Here is a 23,796-nt window from a genome sequence, read left to right as displayed (position 1 = left end):
TTAACCATGTGTGATTTCACTGGTCTCCTACTGTTGGCAGCACACGCCATCCACACTCTGCCGACAATTTGTCGCAAAATATACGAACAAAACATAGACACTTTGATCTTTACCGACTCGAGACGGGACATTGAAAAGTCTCCGAATTTTGAAACAAAACAAAAATCAGACAAAAATGTGGCAAAAGTGTATTGGATTTGTCGCAATGTTTTCGTAAAACATGAATGTTTCCGTCTTGTCATTGTTTTGTCTGCTTGGTCTGGACCCGGTATTAGATAGCAACTATAGAAAACAAGAAATAGACATTTTATCTGATACTCAAGCAACAGGTTCTGGTGCCACTATATTGATAGAATTACTTTTGGAAGCCAATTCTGTCAATATTTCCTCAAAAAAAAAACCTCCTGTTGCCTATACTGATCAGTTTCATCAAAAATATATATTCTCACATTCATTACTCGTTCAAAAAGACCGATACGTCAATTTTTGGATTAAAATTGGTGTTTGGGAGTTTTTTGTCATAAGAAATTTGATTTTGATGTCTATATGACTCCTACTACTAGAGGGCGCCACCTACATGTGTTTTGACTGTTTTGAAGCATAATAACTTTTTGTCCGTACCTGTATAAAACTACCGAGAGAAAAAATATACATCTCTGTGATTTTTTACGTAAAAAATATCTCTTTGTTTGTCTCAAACCGTTCTCAAGATGTTTAGAATGGAAGTAGTCAATACATGCCATTATTAACGAAAAATAAACAGGTTGAGTAGAGAGTTATTTCACTGAAATAATAAATTTGGGAAATGTTTATTTTTTTAAATTAATCATAGTTGTTCTGCAAAAAAAATGATGATAAAACAGTTTTTGTTGAACTTTTGGTACAAAATACATCTCAAATTTATGATCTCAGTCTAATAGCTATTTAGTCAACATGATTAATTTATGTTAATGACGACAGGTATTGATAATTTCGATTCCAAATATCTCGAAAACAATTACTCGTAGCGATTTTTACCAGAGAGACCTTTTTTACGTAAAAAGCGTCGTAAATGTATAATTTTTTACTCAGTAGTTTTATACAGGTACGGGCGAAAAGTTATTACTCTTCAAACCAGTTAAAAAATATGTAGGTGGCGCCCTCTACTAGTAGGAGTCATATTGACATCAAAATCAAATTTCACATGTCAAAAAACTCCCAGACACCAATTTTAATCCAAATATTGACGTTACTGCAGAAATTATTTGGAAAAAATCGAAATAAAAATGAAACTTCTACACCCTGTATCTCCGAAACTAAGCATTTTTGGACATACATCTATACGAACATTTTTACTTATTTTTATCTGCAGAATATGCTGCCGAAGTTTCCGGAATACAGGTCGGACCATCCTGTATATTCAGAAGTTCAGTAAAAAAATATTTTTTTGGCGTTTACAGGTTAGATCATTCCCCCGATTCCAAAAGAAAAATACACAAGTGCCAATTCTTGGACTGCAAAAAGGTCTACACGAAAAGTTCTCACCTGAAGGCTCACCAAAGGACTCATACGGGTAAGTACTCATTCCAAACATCTCTAAACTATATATCATAAGGAAGTCCTCCGTAATTTCTCCAATATAAGACGGAAAAATTGTCGAGCTGGCAACACAGCGTCTAGTCTCGCTTACTTAATCAAAATTGCGAGAAGTTTTAATCCGGCAAAGCGGCATGCACTCGGCAATTTTCGAGTTTGCACTTTGTGTCGGCAACGTCGATTCCTAGAATCGCGAACAAACAGCGAAACGGTGCAAACAAGAATTTCTAGTTTTCGGCGATGGTGCGGTTTTTGGTGTACTTTTTGTTTGTTGCTTTCCACTAGAGAGTAGAGAGGGCGTTGTTGTTTATATTCTTCGCGATAAAGGAATAAGAAAGAAAGATAATGATAGATTAAATTATATTTTTTAAGTGAGAGTTCTTTACGCGAGCTAAAAAATGCGAGATGAAATGTGGTTTGGTATATCTCGTGTGTTTGGTTGTTCTTTCCGATTTGTATTTCGTGCCCGAGATATTTGTATATATGTGTTTCTTTTATGTCGGCGTCACCTATTCTGATGTTCTGTGTCAGCACTAAGTTTGTCATTATTTGCGTTTTACTCGTATTTATCCGGAGACCGACTTTTAATGAGGCCTGCACTAATTCTTCGAGCATCTGCTTTGAATCTCCGATGTTATGTGAGACAAGGACGATGTTATCTGCGAATAGATGTGTCAACCTTTCACCATCGATATTTATGCCCCTATTCTCCCAAGAGAGTGATTTCATTGCGTATTCAAGGACAGCTGTAAAAACTTTAGGCGAAATAGTATCCCCTTGTCGAACTCCTCTGCCTACCTCAATTTTATCTGTTGTTTCGTGAAGTTTTACAGTTGGTGGCATTACTATATATGTATTCTATAAGCCTTGTATACCTATAATCTACTCTTCCCTGCTCCAATGCTGCTATTATTGATGTTAATTCTACTGTGTCAAATGCTTTCTGGAAATCAACGTACACCAATGCTAGGGGCCTGTTGTATTCCACAGATTTTTCTATCAGGACTTTAATTACTTGAAGATGATCGTTTGTTCCATAAACTTTCCTAAAGCCTGCCTGTTCTCCTGGTTGATAGAAATCTAGTTTACGTTCAAGACGTTTGGCAATGATTTTGGTAAACAGCTTATACAAGTGACAAAGAAGGCTTATCGGTCTATAATTTTCAAGATCGGTGATATCGCCCTTTTTATGGAGAAGTATCGTTATGGCGTTGTTCCATTGAGACGGGATTATTCCTTTTTAAAGGCATAGATTAAATAAGTCTTTAATCCATTTTAATAGTGTTCCTCCTCCAAGTTTTACAGCCTCAATCATTATGCCGTCCTCGCCCGGGGCTTTGTTATTTTTCATTTCTTTTAAGGAGTTTCTGATTCCTTCTGTAGTTATTTCCGGTATATCCTCTGATCCCTGGTTAACTATCTTTTTGCACAGACGTTGTTGACTGTTGTATGTTTGTTGGTGATTACTTGTGTATAGTTCAGTGTAAAAGTTTTCTGTTATTTTCAACAGCCTCGCTCTATTTGTTGTTACGACCCCTTGGTTGTCTTTTAGTTTAAAGATCTCTCTCTTTCCATTTGATAGTTTTCCCCGCAACACCTTCATACTTTTATTCTCTTCTATAGTTCGCCTTATATTATCTGTATTAAATTTTCTTACGTTTTTTTCCTTATTCAAAACATTTATCTAGAGAATAATACGAGTAATATCTAAACCACACGCTCGGAGCTATTATCGGATAACATAAGTTATATTAACCTTAATTTTCGGTTTGTTAGTACCGGATTTAATTATCTATCCACGTCGACCGACGGCACTGCGCAAATATTTGCCTCGATGTTATATAGCAACCTCGCTCGCCTTTCGTTTGCGCACAAAATTACAACATCCGACGCCCAAATTAACTAGACGCCATAAAAACAACAACGTAGGTCAACTAAATTGACTGGAGAGTAAAACGAAAATATTACTGACTCTTGCAGCATTTGATATACCGGTCATTTATTTGATCATATTTGTGTTTTTTAATCATAGACTATTACGATACCTCTAGATTAGGGTGTCCGATATTTACATAAGTTGATCATTATTATCGCGACGCCCTCTAAATTTTTAGTTTATTGTCTAAAAAAAAATAACAGACCATTGTAAACCCTTAATATTCACAATAAACCTTGCCCCAAAGACGATTCATTTTTCATTTAAATTACACAGGAATTTGCCACTTTTTGCAAATATATTTTTTTTCTCTCGATCTTGTTCTCTCGCAGCCATAACAATTACATACTCCTGTACAGAATTGAACGCTCTACGAGAAAGGTCGCTGACAATTTTTCAATAAACCTACTCCTGCAAAAGTTATTCACGGTTAAATTTAACCACTCACTAAATTCCTACATTTTTGAACTTTCTTGATAAAATTATGATTATTTTTGAAAAATTTAATCTATTATTTGAAAAAAAAGCAATTTTCATGATACCATGATAAACAATTTTGAATCATGGATAACAATAAAATTGAGAGATTACTGCCTACCATCGGGCTACGCGCGCTAGCCGATCCGTCGCCATTGCATATTATTCTATATCGGATACAGTCTCGATCCCGGAATAGGTCCTGAGGAACTAGTCCTTTGAGAAACCAGGAACTAGTTCCTTTCATTCCGGGGTCGGAATAGTTCATTGGAACTAGTTCGTTCACGAACTACACGCCTCTAATGCATGATAGGTAGTTAATTCTAATACTTATTATAGTGTCAGACAGAAAACGATTGTTGAATAGTGAATAATGACAAAGAATTCGATATTTCTAAACGCTTAATTTTTAATCAGGTTGATTTTAAATGGTTTATAAACCAAAACATTGATTATTTCATAAATTCAAATTCGTTACAATTTTTTACACGATTTAATATTGATACAAGTTTTCTGCAATACGGAATGGTTAAAGGATCCTGGATATATGAGAGGGTTAGAAATTGTGAAAAATTTGACAGTAGTTAACGATATTGCAGAAAGAGCTGTCAAACTGTCAGAAAAATACATTAATATTTTATCTAGAAGTGAAGATGAAAAACAATATGTGATTGAGATTGTAAGCGATTATAAATATATCAAAATCCAACTAAAGAACGTTTATTAAAATAAATCAGCTATACTTAAAGGGTTTAAACTTCATTAGACTTAAAGATTTCTTAATTCTCAACCTTAACACCATTAGAATTGTGTATTTTTACAGTAATAGGTCAATTTTTTTAAAAATAATCATAAATATGTCAAAAAAGTTGAAGAATTTAGTAATTTACCTAGTTGTTAAATTTAACCGAGAATAACTTTTGAAAGAGTAGGTTAATTGAAAAATTGGGAGAGACCTTTTTTGTAGAGCATTCAATTCTGTACAAGAATATGTGATTTTCATGGATGCGAGAGAACAAGATCGAGAGAAAAAGAAATTTGCAGAAAGTGGCAAATTCCCATGTAATTTAAATGGAAAAAAGGTAGTAGATTAGAGATTATGTTTAAACAGCATATAGTTTGGCGTCATTTAAGGGTAAACCTCACTTAATAAAACTTTTCCTGTGTAAAAACACATTTTCTTGTCAGTAAACCTCTCCCATTTATATTGAACTAATCCTAATTAGTTTTCCAGCAAGTGAAGCATGATTATCGATACCCCCGATTCAATTTTCGAATTTCCCGGATAGATTCCGACGAAGAAAAAGAAGAAAATCGGATCGCAGGGCGCGAAGGAAAGAAAAACCTCCAATTAATTCCTAAGCTAACCCTTTTTAACGGGTTTCAGCCGCCAAAAAACTTTTTAATTAGCACTGGATCGGTATAGGCGTCGCGACGCTCGGTTTCTAATGAGATTTTCAACGCTGCCGATGCCAAAATCGTAGTGGAATCGAATGCATGTCAATAGCGAAGTTTAATTAAAGCGGTCCGGAGTTTTTTGGTACGGGCGGATCAGTTCCTTTTTCGATGACGGAGGAATTTAGCCTCTCTTATCGAATTCTAGACCATTCAAATTCTGTATTAAGCTTCTATGTTCGAATATCGAATATTACTAGTGGTGGGCATTACGATTCTTTTTAATGAATCGAATAACTCGATTCAATTTCTCGACTCTTTGAATCGACTCCTACGATTCGTTCATTTGAACGAACCACATGCACACTTTACCTTTCCTAAAAACTAGAATCGTAACTGGCACTACCGGCGTTAATTTGGCCAGACAATCAGGAAAATGCATGTTTTTAAATAATGGTTTTAAAAAATAGTTCATATAATTACAAATTGAACAAAAAAAAATCGTTGATATCGGTTAAGAAATGCCTCTAATATAAAATAATTAAATATAGTTAATTTAAATGGCCGGGCAAACGCTCTCTACCGCGCCTTGCCGCTGTGACGTCACCCGCCGTTCTTCTGGTTGAGTGGAGCCAGACGCGTGTTTATTTTACACAGTTTGCTTTTAAACGCTGTTGAATCCGAGTCAAAATTTTAGTTATTTGTGTTAATTAATACATAATTAGTAATTAGTGATATTTATAAATAGTAATGGATGAGCGAAAACAGAAAAAAAATGGTCCAAGGCCATGAGAAGAGATGAAAAGAAAAACGTTAAATTATCCTCTATTTTTACGATTTATTGTTGTGAAGATCATTTTGATGTAAGTTCATATATTTATGTATATTGTTTTACATAGGTATATGAAATTTGAATGTACAGGGTTATTCATTATATTTTGACACGCACATACAGCCTTAACTGCGAGTTTTAGAAGAAAACATTAAATAAAAAAATTGCATGGTTTTTCATATACTCTCTTTTAAAATTAATTCTAGTTATACAGGGTGTCTCAAAAAAGGTGGTCCAGAAAATTCTAGGCATTTTTCGCTTTTCAACTGTCAATATTTCGTAAACATTTGAAGATAGGTATAGGATATTATACATGAAATATATCTAGAATATCTAGAAATTTCCGAAGAATCCAAAAATATATAGGGTGTTTCACTTAAAAAAGTAACTTAATTTTGGCGTTTGTTTATGGGACACCTTGTATAATATTTTCATTACTGATAAACAATTTATTTCCTATAATTTCGTAAAAAAACAATCTTTAAAAATAACAAGGGTAAGGTTCTTTTTCACGCTATGCTCTACCAAACAAATATTTTTGTCTCTTTTCACTTCTACATAACCTACAGCATTATCTCCATACGTCTCCCTACCTGATCTGAAAAATAAGTTTATAACATTAATATTTATAACTATATAAAAGTTCGTAACAGTAGGTACCTACTTATACTTAAATATGCCTCAGTACTACAAAGAATAAATGTTACATATCTCTCTGTTTTTTTCCTCGTAATTCAGCACCAATAAATTGGGAATTTGTATTTATAAAAGCAGCCAACATAAAAGCATCGACTTTTGGCAAGTTATCTGATTGTGCTTTTACAAACCCGGAATCTGCCGTTACTTAAAAAATTCTCAGAACACACAACACATACAAATAATAACTGCACAAAAAAGCATAAAAAGCTCCTTCAATCAACGCTAAAAGCAACAAGAATGTCTTAGTACGCCACCTAAATACGTACATAAACGGAACACGTCTGGCTGCTGCTGGCCATCGCGCGTCGACGAGAACGGCGGGTGACGTCAGACCAATAGAAAATCGTTTCAATTCGCGAGGCGTCGTTTGCGTTATCCATAGTATTTTAATGGCTCGTTTTATAAGATTGTGGTACTGCTTTCAAGAAAAAAGTTTTTTTTTGCATTTACACATATTTATTCTAATAAATTGAACAGTTTCTGGCGAAAAATAAAATATATGCAACTTCCTCATTACTTAAGGAGCCAGAAAAAGAAATATATAGTTCTTTCATTTGTTTTTCAACACTTATTATGGCAATTGGATTGATTATTTTATCAATAATATTTAATTATCAATCAAATAATATATACTAGTCATTAAAGACTTCTTAATACCAATTTAATATTTTTAGTATATTTTAATTCCGATTTAATAATCATATAATAATTCTATTACCCGGCCGGATAGCTGTAGCCATTAAACCAAAATACTACTACATTTATATCTCTGACTACTACTTACTAACTGCTACTAACCAACAATTTGTTTTGTGTCGTCTGTGGTCTGTCTTTGTTTAAATGTTTTGTTCATTATTAATGTTAGGGATTTATTTCTAAATTAATGTTAATCGTTAGGCAACCAGTAAACTTATAGAACATGTATTTCTTTTGCATAATCAAAATTATCTACACTTTAAATCGCTGTCTTTTTTAGACAGATGTCACTTGTCTTGTCATTATTCAATTCATTATTCAAATGCTCAGAATGTTGTTGACAAAAACTTCATCTTAAAATAAAATTTTAACCAATCATAATTGTTTATCTTTATCGTTTACCGGATTAATAAATAATACAGGAATTACAGGTCAATTACAAATAATTCATTATTTATAGTGATTTACAGTAATTTTATTAAATCATACGAATATTCTCGTTGATTATTGGCTTAAAATAAATATGACGGTATCCTCCAGTGAATGCGAGTTACTAACTCTAAATTCTAATTCTGAGCTGACAAGTGAGCTAGATACTTTACCTAGACCGTTATTCAGAAGCTACAAACCTATCGATGAAGATATACATGCAATCAAGGTTGGTAGTGTATCAAGTTTATTATAGTGTTTTTCTTAGTCGCGTATGGCACAGATCGTTACCGAGTTTTGCCACAAGCTTATTTTTCATCGGGGTAGACAGTTAAATTGTTTAACAAAGGGATAGACCTACCCAGAATAGGGTAGCTGTGGCCACACTACCTACTATCACTTTTCCGCTCGCTAGCTCGCGCGTCATGCATCTCAAGGCCGTGTGTCAGGGCCTTGAAGTTTTACTCCCAACGCGCGTATAAAAGTTTCACTTCAAAAAATAATATTTCCTTTTTTAAATACAGTTCTGTTTGAGATATGTTGCTAACAACAATAACTTGAGAGAAATAACTTCTCTCTTCATTAGTTAGCCGTAAAGATTTATCGTCACGTAATTTTTCACCTAATTTGACAAAAGCCCGAAAAAGAAAGTAAGAGACGTTCACACAAAACGAATCCGTCACAATTGACAATAGGGCAAACCCAACGAGGACGAAAAAAAAGACGAACAAGAGAACGAAAGCAATTTTTTTCCTCACGCCAATCGATGCCTCCTCGTCTTCTTCGAGACTTAATTGAAAAAGTTTATTCGTGAGAGAGGGACAAAATTAAAAAGACGATTTTGCGAGAGAGCCTCAAAGAGTTTTGAATTACACCACTTGACTCGGGGGTGAGATGATGTTACGAGGGGGTAACGATGAGGGGATGATAACAACCGCAACAGATGTTAAGTGCCACGGAGGGAAGGATGAAAAGAAGGCACTTGGCTCGTTAAGCTCGTCTTTTTAAAATTGGGAAAATTACGAAAAAACTTTTGTTAATTAAAACTTTCTTTGCAAAAATATTACTAATCTCTGTACCCTAAGGAATGTTAAGTCCAAAATTGGCATATTTGATATAAACCGGGTGCGTCTAAAAAGTGGCTTACCCATATATTTTTTTTTATTTTTTCAGGTAAAAAAACGAGATTTGGTACGTTAGTATATGACATAAATTAGGATTGACTGACGTATTCAATTGTTTTTGGTCACTTCCTGTTTCACCGGAAATGACTACAACTTTTGATTTTTAAATGGCATGTTCGGTATATTTTTACTTTATTTGATTGAAAATTACTTAATAAAAAATTGATTTTATATTTCAATCTTGAGTGCCATGGCTATGTTGAAAACACTAATTTTTAATCAAGAAGAATTGGAAAAATAGATTTGATATCGTCTAATGTTTTTAGTGTCTTGTCTTGGCCTGTTTAAAGATGCCCAAATCGTTTTTAATCATATCTCAATTTTTTCAAATAGAACGAGGGTGGCTCATTAGCATATTTGGAAAAAGCATTTTTTTACGAATAATTTGATACCACACACGTGGTATTTCGACTCAAATTGTCGGTATGAACCACATGTTACAATTTCAAATAAACCATATTCGAAAATGTCAGAAGTTGACATACTATTCAGAGTGGTATTTTCTATCGAATAAAGTAAAAATATACCGAGGGGTGGTTGGAATTAAAATGATTTAGCTTTATCCGTTTTATATGACTTTATATGAAAAAGTTAATTCCTGTAAATGTTTTTTTTTCTAATATACAAATTATCAGTTAAGTCACTCAAAGAAATGTAGGTATTTGTAATTTTATTGGTAACTAGCGTATACCAGCGGCTTCGTTCGCGTCGAATTAATCATTTGTAATGGTGATGATAAAGCAAAGCATGAATTTCCATTAACAAACAAACTGGATAAAATTTTCTCACATTTATGTCAGCATCAGAAAAAACAATATGGCGATATTATTATATAACTTGGTAATATTTGAGGGGTAGTTTCATCTCGTTGGAATTTGATCTTCGAAAAATCCGTTTGCCAAAAATAAGCTTTTTACGTCAAACAGTTTAATCAGAATCGTGGTTAAGAATTTACCCAACTTTTTCGAACACCCTCTATGATTTTTAAAAAAAAATCAAAATATGTAAATAAAACCAAATAAATTATGCTTGTCCAAGCGTTTTCCCGAAAGACTAACCGTTTTTTAAATAACAAATATTGTAATATTTGAGGGGCTTTTTCACCCTCTTGGAATTTGAGATTCGAGAAACCCCTTCTCATTGAACCTCTACATCTCACAGTCAATCCGTTTGCCAAAAATCAGCTTTAAACGCCAAGCAGTTTAAGCAGAATCGTGATTACTCAATGGTCATATTTTATGAAACATCCTGTATAAATTTATAAAAATTCTTAAAATATGTAAAACAACAAAATAAAATATACGTGTTTACGAATTTTTCCGAAAAACTCACCGGTTTTTAAATATAAAATATTTTAATATTTGAGGGATAGTTTCACCCCCTTAGAATTCGAGTTTCGAAAAATCCTTTCTTATCGAACCTCTACACCCTAAAGTCAATCTGTTTTCCAAAAATCGGCTTTTTACGTCAAGCTCTTTAAGCGGGATCGTGATTAATCAATGAGCAGATTTTTCGAAACACTTAAAATCTCAAAATATGTAAAAAAACAAAATAAAATATACGTGTTTAAGCGTTTTGTCGGAAACTTGACCATTTTTTAAATAAAAAATATTGTAATATTTGAGGGGTGGCTTCACCCTCTTGAAACTGGAATTTCGAAAAATCCCTTCTTATCGAACCCCTACACCCTAGAATCAACCTGTATGCCAAAATTGAGCTTCTTACGTTGTGTGGTTTGAGCAGGATCGTGATTAATCAGTATGTCAGTCACTTAAGGATTTTATATATTAGTATAGATTAAAATGATTTAGCTTTATCCATTTTATACGACTTAATATAAAATTAAGTTCTGTAATTTTTTTTAATATACAAATTATGTTTAAGTCACTCAAAGAAATGTATGTATTTGTAATTTTATTAGTAATTTATTTAACAATCTTTGATTTCTTTTCTCTTTAAACGATCTTGAAAAAGTCTTTGATTTTTCTCGGTCCAGAGAAATTTATTCGTGTGTCTTAGACCGTTGGAGGATTTCCAGGTTATAGAATAGTCTCTATAGAATAAACTCTATCTATTCCAGGTTATAGATAGAGTCTTTCAGGTTCTTTAGTTTTGCTTTAAGTTGTTTTCGACTCGGGAAGCAGAACGGTTCTGGTCTAGTTAGTGGAGTATCCACTCCTTTTCTAGATATATCGTTTGCTTTTTCATTATCTTCTATTCCTTAAGCCTAGTCCAGACACGGCTAGTAATTTAGTCGAGTAGCCAGTAATTTAGTCGTGTAGCGAGTATCCACTTACCGATTATCGTTCAGACCAGTTTTAAAATTGAGCTTAGTAGTGCAATAGTGATGTCAAAACTTTTAAAATGGATAAGAGAAGAAGTCGTACGGAATTAAATAAGGTTATAAAGAGTATAACAAATATTATTTTGAAAGAAATTGAAGAGGAAATATCTGAAAAACCAAAGCGTTTATGGGTCAGAAAATAAATCATATCATAGTGCCGCATATTTCAAATATTCGGTAACAAACTTTAATGTCGTATCTTCGTTCCAGCGCGACATTTCGACAGTTTTGTCAACTAATGTACCTACTTAACTAAACAATGAACTAAAGACTCGTGTTCATACTTGTTTTACTGGCAGTTTAGTAGTTAGTAGCACATGGTGGGGGACTGTACTCGACCGTCCAAATAGAATCGGATGAATCCAGCCGACTAAACTACTACACTAAACTACTGTAAAATCGGTATTTTTGGGGCTTACTCAACCGGGTCTCACAATGCAAATTCACCTCAAATATCCATTTAGTTGGTCATTGGCAAGCACTCTCTCATTGTACATGAAAATAACAAAACAAACATTAACTGATCTGGATAAAATTGATAGTTAAATAGTAAGACTCACCCGGGGGTACTCCGCCCTCTAGCCACTGACATCACTGATATTCTATTCAATATATCACATTCCATATCTTCCATCTAATTCAAATATTATTCGGATCTATTATTCTATGGTTAATAATCTTCAACAACTAGCTAGTGTCACCTGAAATAGTATAGGGGCTTCCCCCGGACGCAACTCTGCCGCTAAACAGATTCGCATCCCAATCGAATAGGCTATTGGGTAGCTCACTATCCCAACGCCGCATCGTCAATCGAGAAGACATTATGGAGACCTCAAACTCTCAAGACCAACTCGAAGGCAGGACGTCCCAAGAGGTTTTCTTACCGTGGTCAAACGACCCCGTTGGCTTACAGTCAAACAACTTGCAACTATATTAGTCAAAAGACTCACAACCTCCATTTGTCAGCTCTGTGACAAAACACAACACTACACAGCCGGCGGGCCTATCAACGACTGACTGACCTGCCGCGCCCGTGCAAGCTAAGCCTCCTCTTACATCACAATTTTACCTGATCACAAATATTTACATCGCTTGCCAATGAATCATACTATTTTCTCTAATCGACTTTCATATAGAGTGTTTTAGCATTACTAGATAAATAAATAGAGAGTTTCTGAAGGAAAGCATATTTTTTATTAGAATAGTGAATAAATAAAAGCATTATTATAACAAACTTATTTTCTTATCCTCCAAGTTTTACACTACTCTACTAATTTGTACTGTCCGCACGCACTAAATTACTCGCTACTCGACTAAATTACTAGCCCTGTCTGAACTAGACTTTAGTAGTATGAAGACTTTATTTTTTGTCAAATTTAAGTAATACACCTAAAAAACACACAAACCTATTTTTTTCCCTGAAATATTCTCAATGTTGTCTATTTTCCTCTTCCTGCAACTAAAACGCTCTGTAACAACTTCCCGTCTCTGTTCTGGTCCGGAATCCACCTATTTCGTCTCAATTTCCCGGCGGCGGTATTTAACTGCGCGCTTACGCCTCCACCTACATATATACACACACGCGGGCGGTCCAAAAGAGCAAAGTTCCTGCATCGTAGACCTTCCTGCTGCACCGGGACCGCGGCGTCGTCGCATGCCCGCGGCTTTCCCCCCTGTCCTGAGGGGGAGCGACGTTCTCGTCGACGAAACGTCGTCTGAGCGCGGGACACCGTCAAAGGAAATACCTGGCGAGAGTTCTGTGTGTTCGGTTTTGGGGGAAGAATGTGGTGTGGCGGCGGAAGTAGGGAGTTTAGTTTTAGGGACAAAGTTCGGAGCACACAGAGGGCAAAACTGTATCCAAGTTGCTTTGGGCACTTTTCTAGTCTAGATGCTTATACCGTGTGTTAAATTATAGTTCGTTTTATTTTATTTAAGGACATTTATCTTATTTAAATGGTATGGTTGACCCCATTCTCGCCGTATGTTTACCAATCAAACTGTCGATTTTTGTATATCGTCAGTTAAAATTTCTCCATACACATACAGGTCTGAATCTGCAGATCGCTTGAATCTCACGGCTTACTGAAGTGTATGGCGAAAAATCGACAGTTCTAATCGTACGTTCCCATCAAGATGACCGATTTAATTAATAATATAACTTTTTTAAAAATTAAAAAATTAAAAGTAAAGTTTATTCAAACAGACAGGAAAAACCTAAAGCTTATGAAAAATTGCTGGAATTTTATAAAACTATTGATACAAATGTTGATACAACTCTTGATTCCGTAAAGAAAAGAATAAACAATTTGCGAAGTGCTTTCCGAAAAGAACTTAAAAAGCGCGAAAATCAAAGTGTTCAGGTGAACAATTTTTGCATTTTTCTTTGATATTAAGGGCTTAACCATCTCTAAAAGTTTATGAAAACATGTGTCATTCATTCTGAGGTAGTTTTTAAGGTCATTTAATTAAAAAAAATAATTAAATTGACTTTTTATGAAAAATCTTTTTTAAACATATTTTATCATAAAACCAACATAATGAAAATTTAATTTTATAATTTATTAACACTCAATTAAATTTTGGAAGAACAAAAGGACGCAAAATTAGGCCGAAAACATTATTATGATGCTGCAAATAAATTGTTAACGGGCTTAAATAGGTTATAATCAATTCCAGATTTGAATGGACGAGCTTTTTCGATGGGCATTTATCGGAAAATTGTCGTTTCATCTATTAATTATTGTAAATAGTGCGGTGATTGTTAATAATATGCAACCATATTAACCCAAAATGCACTTGCTTTGGTTTCATTATCGCAGATTATTTTTTTTTCACGTCTGTAGTATTATCAAATAAGAAAATGTCTATCAAATACATGCAAATTATGAAAATCTTTTAAATATATTATTAAATCACATTTTATATGTTACATTGCATAAGTTAGATGTAAAATTTAGTCAGGTAAAGGTACAAACAAAATTGTATTGTCCTTTCATGTCATTCTCGCGGAGTATATGGCGGCCATTTATCCGTAAACAACTTTGAAAAATGGAACTCATAAATCTGGAATTGGAACAATTACAGTTGCTCATTAAATTTCGCCAGAGTGGCGCGCTCCAGCCATAAATCATATCCTTCGTTAATTCTGTTTTAGTTTTCCAATTATGTTGGATGTGCTTTTCTGGTCCCCTGTTATTTCGTTGTCCATTGTGTCTCCCTCACCAAAAAAATACGTATTTATTTTTGTAAAACAGTTAAATATTTTAACTAAAGCTTCATTCAGAACCTCGCAATTAGTGGTTTCAATTAGGGTAGAAGTTTGTTCCTCTAATTTTAATAATCTACGAGTCCAAATTAAACCCACCTATCCTCCCCTTTCTTTTTCTCTTCTCCTCTCCCACGAATAAAGAAAACACACTCACACAAACTCGCCTCGTACATATATCCATCTCCCATATAAGTTTCGGCTTTTATCCATTTTGATACTTTTATCTGGCAACAGATAATGGAAGGCTGGTGCGCGAAAAACATATAAAACATTCCGCAGTTGTAGTGGAAGCCAGTCCCTATTTCCTCCCTTTCGTTTCTCCGTCCTCCCCAGTCCCCTCATCCTTCTTTGGTTCTTCTCCCGAAGTATCGTGCCTGGCATTTCGATATATTTATGGCTAGAGAGCGAAGAGGCAACAACGCCGAGCCGACTCGCGTCTAGAGTTTTAAACGGTTTATTAGTTTTATTATGTCTTCGTCTCGGGGAGATGCGAGACTATGAAGCATTTTTACGTTGCGTCCTTGTTCGTTTTTACAGGGTTAGCGAGTTTTACCGACTGGTTAAACGAAAATCGATACAACACTGTTTGAAGGATATAAATATTTATTGTTCTAAGTAACTCGGAAACAAATAATTGTATTTGCTTTATTAATTCTATATACAGACCGGACTACCGTAGTAGTAACATAGGCAGAACCGGACGAATTAGCGTATGCCCGTCCGCCGGATAAAAAGCAGACGAAAAAATGCGATAAAATAAAAATAGGTAGATATGTGATAAGAATGGTTCAGAATTTGTATTTATTCGTGTTTTAATAGCCAAAACGAATACATAGATTCTCGTGTAAAATTTATTTTTTAAGTAAAATAATGGATGTTTACGAAGTTCGTGAGAAAATTCAAATTGTAAAATGGCATTTCCAAAATAGGTCTTATCGGGATATACAAACAATTTTTCCACAAACTTTTTTAGACAGGCCAATTCCATTTTTACCTACTGTATCAAGAGTTATTAATAATTTTGAAACACATGGGTGCGTGTTCCCACAAAAACAAAAAAAGCCTCATGTGTTGACTAATGAAGAACAGGAGTTAAAGCAAGTGTTCATTTGTGCTACCGCGGATCAAAATCCCACGTTTTCAAGTAATCAAATTGCTGAGGTGGTTGTCCTGCCCACAATGCCCGTATTGTTCACGAATATTTCAACAATACTTTTCCCAACCGTTTAATTAGTGGATATGGAACTATTTTGTGGCCCGCTAGATCACCAGATCTTTCTCCCAATGACTTATTTTTGTGGGGTTATGTAAAATCCAAAGTGTATGGTCATAATAGGGCTAATAATCTGGATGAGCTTCAAGTAAAAATACGAGAGGCTTTCCAAACTATTAGCCCTAATATGTTAGCCAATGTCAGATGGGGATTTTACGACCGCCTAGGCTTCTGTCTAGCACAAGAAGATGGTCTTTTTGAACACTTGTTATAACTTTTTTTATTTAGAGTAATATTTTAGTTTTCTTTTGGGTTTAGAGAATTTATTTATTTTTAGTTTTGGCTTGTAAACACACTGAAATAATAAATATTTAAGTATTTTCATTTTAAATGTTACCTTAAGTGAAGATAAACACTTAAAATGAAAATAATAAGTACTCGGCACTCCTCGATTCGTATTCCTAGTCTGTCACGACCGACCCGTCCAAGCACAACTGCAACTGCAACTGCGTACTGCCTGACCAGCCGACTAGGCCGGCAGTGAATCTCGAGTACGAACGCAAAACGGGTAAACGTAAATTCGTCCGGCAACTTGCTATGTTACTAGTAGCCTGGTCTTCTCTGTATATGTTACAGTGAGTTCCTACCCAGAGTAGGAGGACTTGTCGTCTAATTTGTTCAGCTTTTCTAGGCATTCTTAGTACTACTTAATAACTCATCTGTAGTCTTATAATACTACAGATGAGTTATAATACAAATAGTAAAATGGAGTATTCGTATTTTGTATATTTTTTAAAAGAATACTATACAATACGCTTTGATAATTAAACCAAAAAACAACCGCATTTTGGGTTTAGTATGGTTGCATCTGATTAATAATTACCTCACCATTAATAGTTGGAACGACGATTTTCCGATAAATGCCCATCGAAAAAGCTCGTCCATTCAAATCTGGAATTAATTATAACCTATTTAAGCCCGTTAACAATTTATTTGCAGCATAATAATAATGTTTTCGGTCTAATTTTGCGTCCCTTTGTTCTTCCAGAATTTAATTTACTGTTAATAAATCATAAAATTAAAATTTAATTATGTCTCGTTTTGTGAAAAAATATGTATATTTCATATCAATTGAACTTTTAGTTACGTAATCGAGGACGTGATTTTTAAATTCGTTGTTGTCAACCATGGACATATTCGGCGCCGGGCTGACTAACTGGAATTTAAATTTTCCGCTGGGGATTCAGGTGGTAGCTCTGCTGTAAAAAATGTCAAATTGCCACATTTATTTATTTATTTCCTGACATTGTTATTCGTTTTGACACTTTAGTTTTTTCACAACCTTGCAATCCGACATTGTTCTTTTTAGAACCTCTTTTAGTCCGAAATGTAAAAAATAGCTTAATAGCTGTAAAAAAACTAATCGCAACTTTATTATAATATTTTGAAAAGGAAAGAGGTAGTAATAGCGATTTTTGTCTCTTAAGTGCTGTTAAGAAGGTGAGTTTTGTTGATGTAAATAATAACTGTTTATATATTTATAATTAATTTATTTTTGTTCCCTAAAATATTTCGATTAAACGAAAATATATAAAACTGGGCAACGCTGTGCCGGTCAAGCTTAATCACGCGACTAAAAGTTCGTCTATTAACTCAAAGTAATTTCCTAATTTTCTACGACTCCTATAAATCAAGTTTTTCCAAAAATTTCCCAGAATTAGACCGTACTCCGACTAAACAGTTGGCGACCTCTGAGACACCGCTCCGGGCCGGATAACATTAAAAATTCTAAACTCCGGTTTGTAATCCGGGCTCCGGTCCTCGGAATAATCCGGGAAGGCGGGGACCGAATGTTTTATTCATCGGTCCGGCGGCGACTCCGGGGATGAAGAATTTCCCAATTACCTTTCGGGAAAGTCGTCTGTCGCTGGTCGACCCGACCGGAGCCTCCGGGGATAGTTTTTCACGAATAGAAAACTTTCTATTCGTCTTTTTTGTCCTCTACGTTTTCTTTGTTTTGAGTCGCTTTTTAGTAATTTCATTTCGTAATTTCGTCCTCAAAAAGTTAGTACGGAATTTCATTAATTTATTTTACTTCGAAAATATTAAGCTAATATTAAGAATTTCGTAAAAAAAATGACTTTTTTGTACAAATTTTGAGAACCACTGGATCTTTTCTGGGTTTCCTTTCTTGTAAATTTAATTTTGTCAACTAATATTAAGAATTTCGACAAATAAGTTCAAAATAACCAAGTTATTTTACCAGTTATTAGTTTATTAATTACCAGTTAACCAAGTTCATTTTACCAAAAAAATAGAGAGAAAGAAAAATGTAAAAAGTTTGTATTTTTGAAAATGAAAACGATTTTGATAAAGAAATATTAATGAAAATGCTTTAACCACAACAAATAAACAAACTAATGAAAATTAAGTATTCAAAATATGATAAACGATATATTTTGTTTAGTTGAGGAAAATTGCCACCAAAGGAAAGAAACGAGTAGTGTGAATAGGGAGATCCAGATTCAAAGAAGTAGAGCAAGAGCAAAAATCGGCAAAACACGTGACCCAGAATGCAGGATCGCTCGTCAATCAACGTTTTTGCCCTAGAAGAGGGGAAATAGGGGAGAATTGGAGGATTTTCCAGCGTAGGTCCGACGAAAAAAGCCTGAGCCTCATTTTTGCCCCTAGAAAGGGACAATGTCCAGTCTGGATAAGAGGGAAGGGCACTCACAAACACTATTTTTCATCTGAGATGTCATCGACCTAGAAATTCCGTCCCTTTCTGCAAATGGATAATTAATTTTTATTGTTTGTTCATTTATATTATTTACTGTAATAAAGCGTTTCGATAACCATGTTAGCATCAGCAGGTGATTTAAATAGTTTTAATAATTCAAAAGTTTGACAAAAGCTAGTATCTGAGACGGTTTTACAGAGTTTAGTTTTCTCTTTTGCTTTTCTCACCGATATCAGGATGAGATGTTTTGGTATTTTCCTATTTTTCCTACAGAATCTGCATTGGCAATTCTTAGCTTCACTCTACTGAGGTGTTGAAGATTACTACTTACTTAAATCAAGGAAATTTTTTTTTTTCAGTCGTAAGTCCTGAGAAATGTTTTCGAGTGTCTTTGATCGTTGGAGGATGTATCCATATTCCAGTCGTCTAGTATCCGAGATTAAAGTATCCCCGTGTGAGTAGTGCCTAAGAAATAAAGCTTCTTAAACTAAAATAATTATTTTTCTATAATACTACTTCAATCTTCATTTTCTTATAGGCATTAAGGAGTGATTAAACTTTTCAAATTAACACTAGCATCGGTAAAAACGAACAAACGATTTCGACAAGTCCGGCCAAGTCTCCCAAACTTAATTATTCGATTTCGAATTGAAACAATTACCGAATTCGAGTTTCCCGGGCAAGATTTTCCGTGAAACTTTGCGGAAACTGCGGGAAACTTCTATTTGGACACCGAGGCGGAGAAACAAAACCGGTCTCGGGATTCTTTTGTCTTCGCGGATCTATTTAGGGCGTGTATCTAGTCGCCTAAGAATTTAACAATGGATCGGAAACGCCGGAGAATAATCGTTGGAAGAGAGGAAGTAATCGTGTTAGGCGGTATGGTAATCTAACACGGCATTTAACAGCGGTCCTATTGGAACACTTAATAAGTTTTACGTCTTGCACAGATTCTGGTCGGTTTTGTTTAAGTAGTTCTTGGTTTCGGTGCATTTTGGAGAGTTTTGGACGATAAATGTGGATAGATTTTACCACAAAGACCTACGAGCACAATAAAGTATAGTTTTCTTTATTTATCTTGTAATTAAAAATAGGTATATGACATACTTAATAAAAGTTGAAGAGTTTTATAAAATCTATCAGAAAAACTTATAATATATGGGGTGTACCGTTTAAAAAAATTGAGATTTCTTAATTTTAAGTAGTTGAAATTTATAAATATATTTTGAACACCCTGTAGCATCTTCCTAAAATATCTTTACATATATCTTTATCTTTGTTTCTATCAAACTCTCCTACCAAATTTTAATAGTGCAATTTTAGAAACAATGGCATCATTGACAATTTTTTACCACACTGAGAGAAATCTAACGTTTGTCTAAAGTCGTTATATTTTATCATTTTTATGTACTTAACTATGGCTCACAATTTCAAAGAATATGATTCGCCAATTATCAAATTCTCTAGCAAAGTTGAGACAATGAATTTAAAAATCGCGTCCACATATCAAATATATGTGGTGGTAAAAAAGCAGTTAGTTAGTTGACAGCACAAGTAAAATCATTATTTTGATTTGTAAATGAACAAATTATTTTTTTTAACGATTTTAAAACGATTAAGGAAATAATATTAGGATAAAATAGGCTCTACGTAGTTTTGGAAATGATCTATCACAAAAACGGTGTTAAATTTTGGAGGGTTAAGTATTATTTGATGGGTACAGTAGCAAGAAAAGGGTCATAATTACTATCTAATGCCTTGTTAAGAGATTTGGGGCTAATTTTATAATTATGCCATGCCATAAAACAGTATTAAATTAATATACACCGTAAAAGCAAAACAAACATAGTAAAATAAACTAAAATTAACACTTAGGTGCATCGTAATATTGCTCTTAACTGTACAGAAAAATCAAGTATTAGGTATAAACTTTTTAGAGAGTTTATACTGTTGGGTTTGGAACTGGAACTACTACTATATATGCATTAGTTTGAAGAAAAAAAGAAGCTTAAAGGAAAAAACTTTATACTTTACTTTCAATCCGTTTAAAGAAATGATAATCGTATACCTCCGGATTGTGAGTGTGTTTTTCTAAAAATTCGATTTACTTTTAAAGTTAAAAAGGAGTGTATTTTCGGAAAAACGGGCGAAAAGGGAAAAGGACAAAAATTTCCGGAATAAGAAAATGGCCGCAAACTGGCCGCAACGGCATTTTTGAAATGAGAAAAGTTTGGTCAGTCGCGCGACGACCCCCTACTTAAAAGCGCAATAAAATGCCAGGATCCAGACACACAAGGGGAAGTTAAAAAGGGATGGTTTTACTAGCGCTTCCCTTTTCTTTGTTCTTTTTGTCCTTTTTTTCTCTTTGCCGATGCATCGTGAGGAAAACGAAATTTCAAGGAATTTTTTTTCCATAGCAACTGTTAAAATTGCCTTATATCTATCAAAAGTAGTAGACAAAATAATACCTTAACCACAAAACTAGATTAAATGATACTTTAACAGCGAGGATAGCTTAAAAACTTTATTTCTTCTCGCACGTTTTTTAATTGCTTTCAGTTTGGAAAATTTTTGTATACCTTTTCATAAGTTATTCGGGATTTAAATGGAAGTAGTTTGGATATGGCGTTTGTCGCCTCAGCCTGAATATTTGTTGGTGATTTACTTATTTCGTTTTGAGCCATTTCTGGCTCCAATTCAATCAGCAATCGACAGGAAAGAGAAATAAAAAATATTAAAAAAATATTGACTCACAACTGACAACTAAAGAGACAGCTTTATTTATTTGTCAAATTACATAGAAACCAACGCCAACCCAGCACAATATTTTTTCTACTCGTAATAAATTCCTTGAAATAATAATTTCTGAATATTTTTAAAACGTAACTCGCTATGGAAAAAATATTGTTTTATACACGACGATAAAATGGCATTATCGTCGTGATACCATTTTATCGTCTTGTATAAAAATAACAATTATGGTTGTCTCACGTAACCCTACGCTAAAAATTAAAGGCAGTATTGGTAAATTGGGGTGGTTTTAACTATAAATTAGTTTAATGTAAAAGTTACAAAAAATTATAACTATAAAAAAGAAAATAGGAATGAAAAGGAAACAAAAAATAGATTAATTAAATTAAATCGAGAACTACTCTTTTTATTTATGTCTTTTGAATAATGCTGGAAACACTGTGACCTGTAATGCCCTATTGTGTTTCTGTTTCTATATCTGCACCCACTACCTTTCTATCCCTGTACACCATCAACTTGTGCAGGTCCTTGATGGGATGGGAGCATAGTTCGACCGGTTCTAGCCTTGCTTTCCCAAGTAGAAAGTGTCGCTTTGCGATCCAGAGCCTCGGAGTTTTCCCGTATCTTTATCGCAGAGTCTGCAGCAAAAACTCCTTTGATACAGGTTGAACTTGTTCAGGTAGAACTTGACAGCTATATAGCCTACCAAGAGACTTATTGTAATCCGCACTTTATTCCGCCATTAACAGTTCCTTTGTAAGTTTAGAATTAGATTGGTGAATGAAACGGACTATGCCTAGTATAGTAATGTTAGTCAAAATTTCTTAAGTCTATTACGCTGTACTGTTCTGGTCGCTCTCAGGGGTCGGGTAAAGGGGGTGTGTGGCCGAAGTAAATATATATTATATTTCAGAAATCTGCCTTAAGGCTTAGCCCGATCTTGTCGTGTTAAACACATCGAAAATTCCATTCACACGTGCTTTGATTAAGGCTTAATTAGGGTTTGCAGAGCTTCGGCATTTACCATAAAATAACGAGCCATTTGTTACAAAACCATATAAATTATATATCACTGTAATCACAAAACTTCAATTTATTTCCGTATTGTAACGGAATTTTAAATTATGTCTTTATTTTCGAGAAAATTTAGTCCAAACAAAAGGAATATTTTGTTGATGTTTGACCATCAAAATCTTAAAAATAAAGAAGTTGTCTAAAAATGTGCTACAATATGGATATAGTACAATCCTTTATCTTTAATTTCCTTCTTCATTTGTGTAAAAATACCTGGCCAGTTTTACATAAAACGTTAAATGCCGAACGCTTATTTTTCTACTTTTTCAGACTAGTGAAATGGACTCTTATTGGCCTACTTTTAGATAAATATTTTTAGGATATATGTATACAGCTTTTTTAATTTATATCTTTTATCTAAAACACCATAAATCTGTCAGCATTCCAAACCATTTTAATGCTATTGTTCTCCCCTCTTTTTGTTGTTCGATGCAAGCTTTCCAGAAAAACTTTTAGACGTGTTCTCGAAAATAAAACTTTTTTCTTTCCGTTGTTCGTAGTAGTATTAGGCAATTTCCACGTCGAAATAAATCACTATTATTGGTAAAAGTTACGTAGTTTACTATTAGAAAATTGTCAATATCGATATTAGCTCTATATGCGATACAGAGTGAAAAGTCTTAAATAATAAGTGCACATATTTTCAGGGCTAGTTGATCTCGATCAGAGAATTACATTTTCTCTTTAGGTACTGTTTTTGAAATAAATTTTTAGTCTAAATATAAAGTGTTGTGATACTTTAAGCCTAAAAATGTTTACTAGCAGACTTTGCAGTCGAACATTGTTCTTTTTAGAACCTCTTTTAGTGCGAAGTGTAAAAGACAGCTTAATAGCCGTAAAGAACTCGTCGTAATTTTATTAGAATATTTTGAACGGGAAAGCGGTAGTAATGGCCATTTATGTCTCTTAAGTGCTGTTAAGAAGGTGAAGTTTATTGATGTAAATAATAACTGTTTATATATTTATAATTAATTTATTTTTGTTTTCTAAAATATTTGGATTACAAGAAAATATGTAAAAGTAGACAACGCAGTGCCAGTGAAGCTTAATCACGTGACTAAAAGTTTATTTGGTATGAACTGTAGCTGACTTATTTAACTTTGAAAATTAAAAAAAAATTGCTGACTTTTTTGCGAGAAATGAATTCGCCACAAAGGTACAGGCATTATTTAAAAAAATGTGA

General features: G+C 33.9%; 1 protein-coding gene across 3 annotated transcripts in view; it reads left to right on the top strand.

The window, feature by feature from the left end:
- Positions 1-23,796, top strand: part of LOC115878963 (Krueppel-like factor 7) — a 441,498-nt gene that overhangs the window by 346,391 nt on the left and 71,311 nt on the right. For all 3 annotated transcript variants that reach the window (XM_030895570.1, XM_030895571.1, XM_030895572.1), the window contains one exon: positions 1,440-1,552. In XM_030895570.1, coding sequence (XP_030751430.1) covers positions 1,440-1,552 — 113 coding nt within the window. The remainder of the gene's footprint in view (positions 1-1,439; positions 1,553-23,796) is intronic.

This window comes from Sitophilus oryzae, unplaced genomic scaffold, assembly GCF_002938485.1.
Source record: "Sitophilus oryzae breed Bouriz unplaced genomic scaffold, Soryzae_2.0 scaffold_154_pilon_pilon, whole genome shotgun sequence".
In the NCBI taxonomy this organism is placed as follows: Eukaryota; Metazoa; Arthropoda; class Insecta; order Coleoptera; family Curculionidae; genus Sitophilus; species Sitophilus oryzae.
Note: the sequence above shows the minus strand (reverse complement) of the source record. Positions and strands in the feature narration are given on the sequence as shown.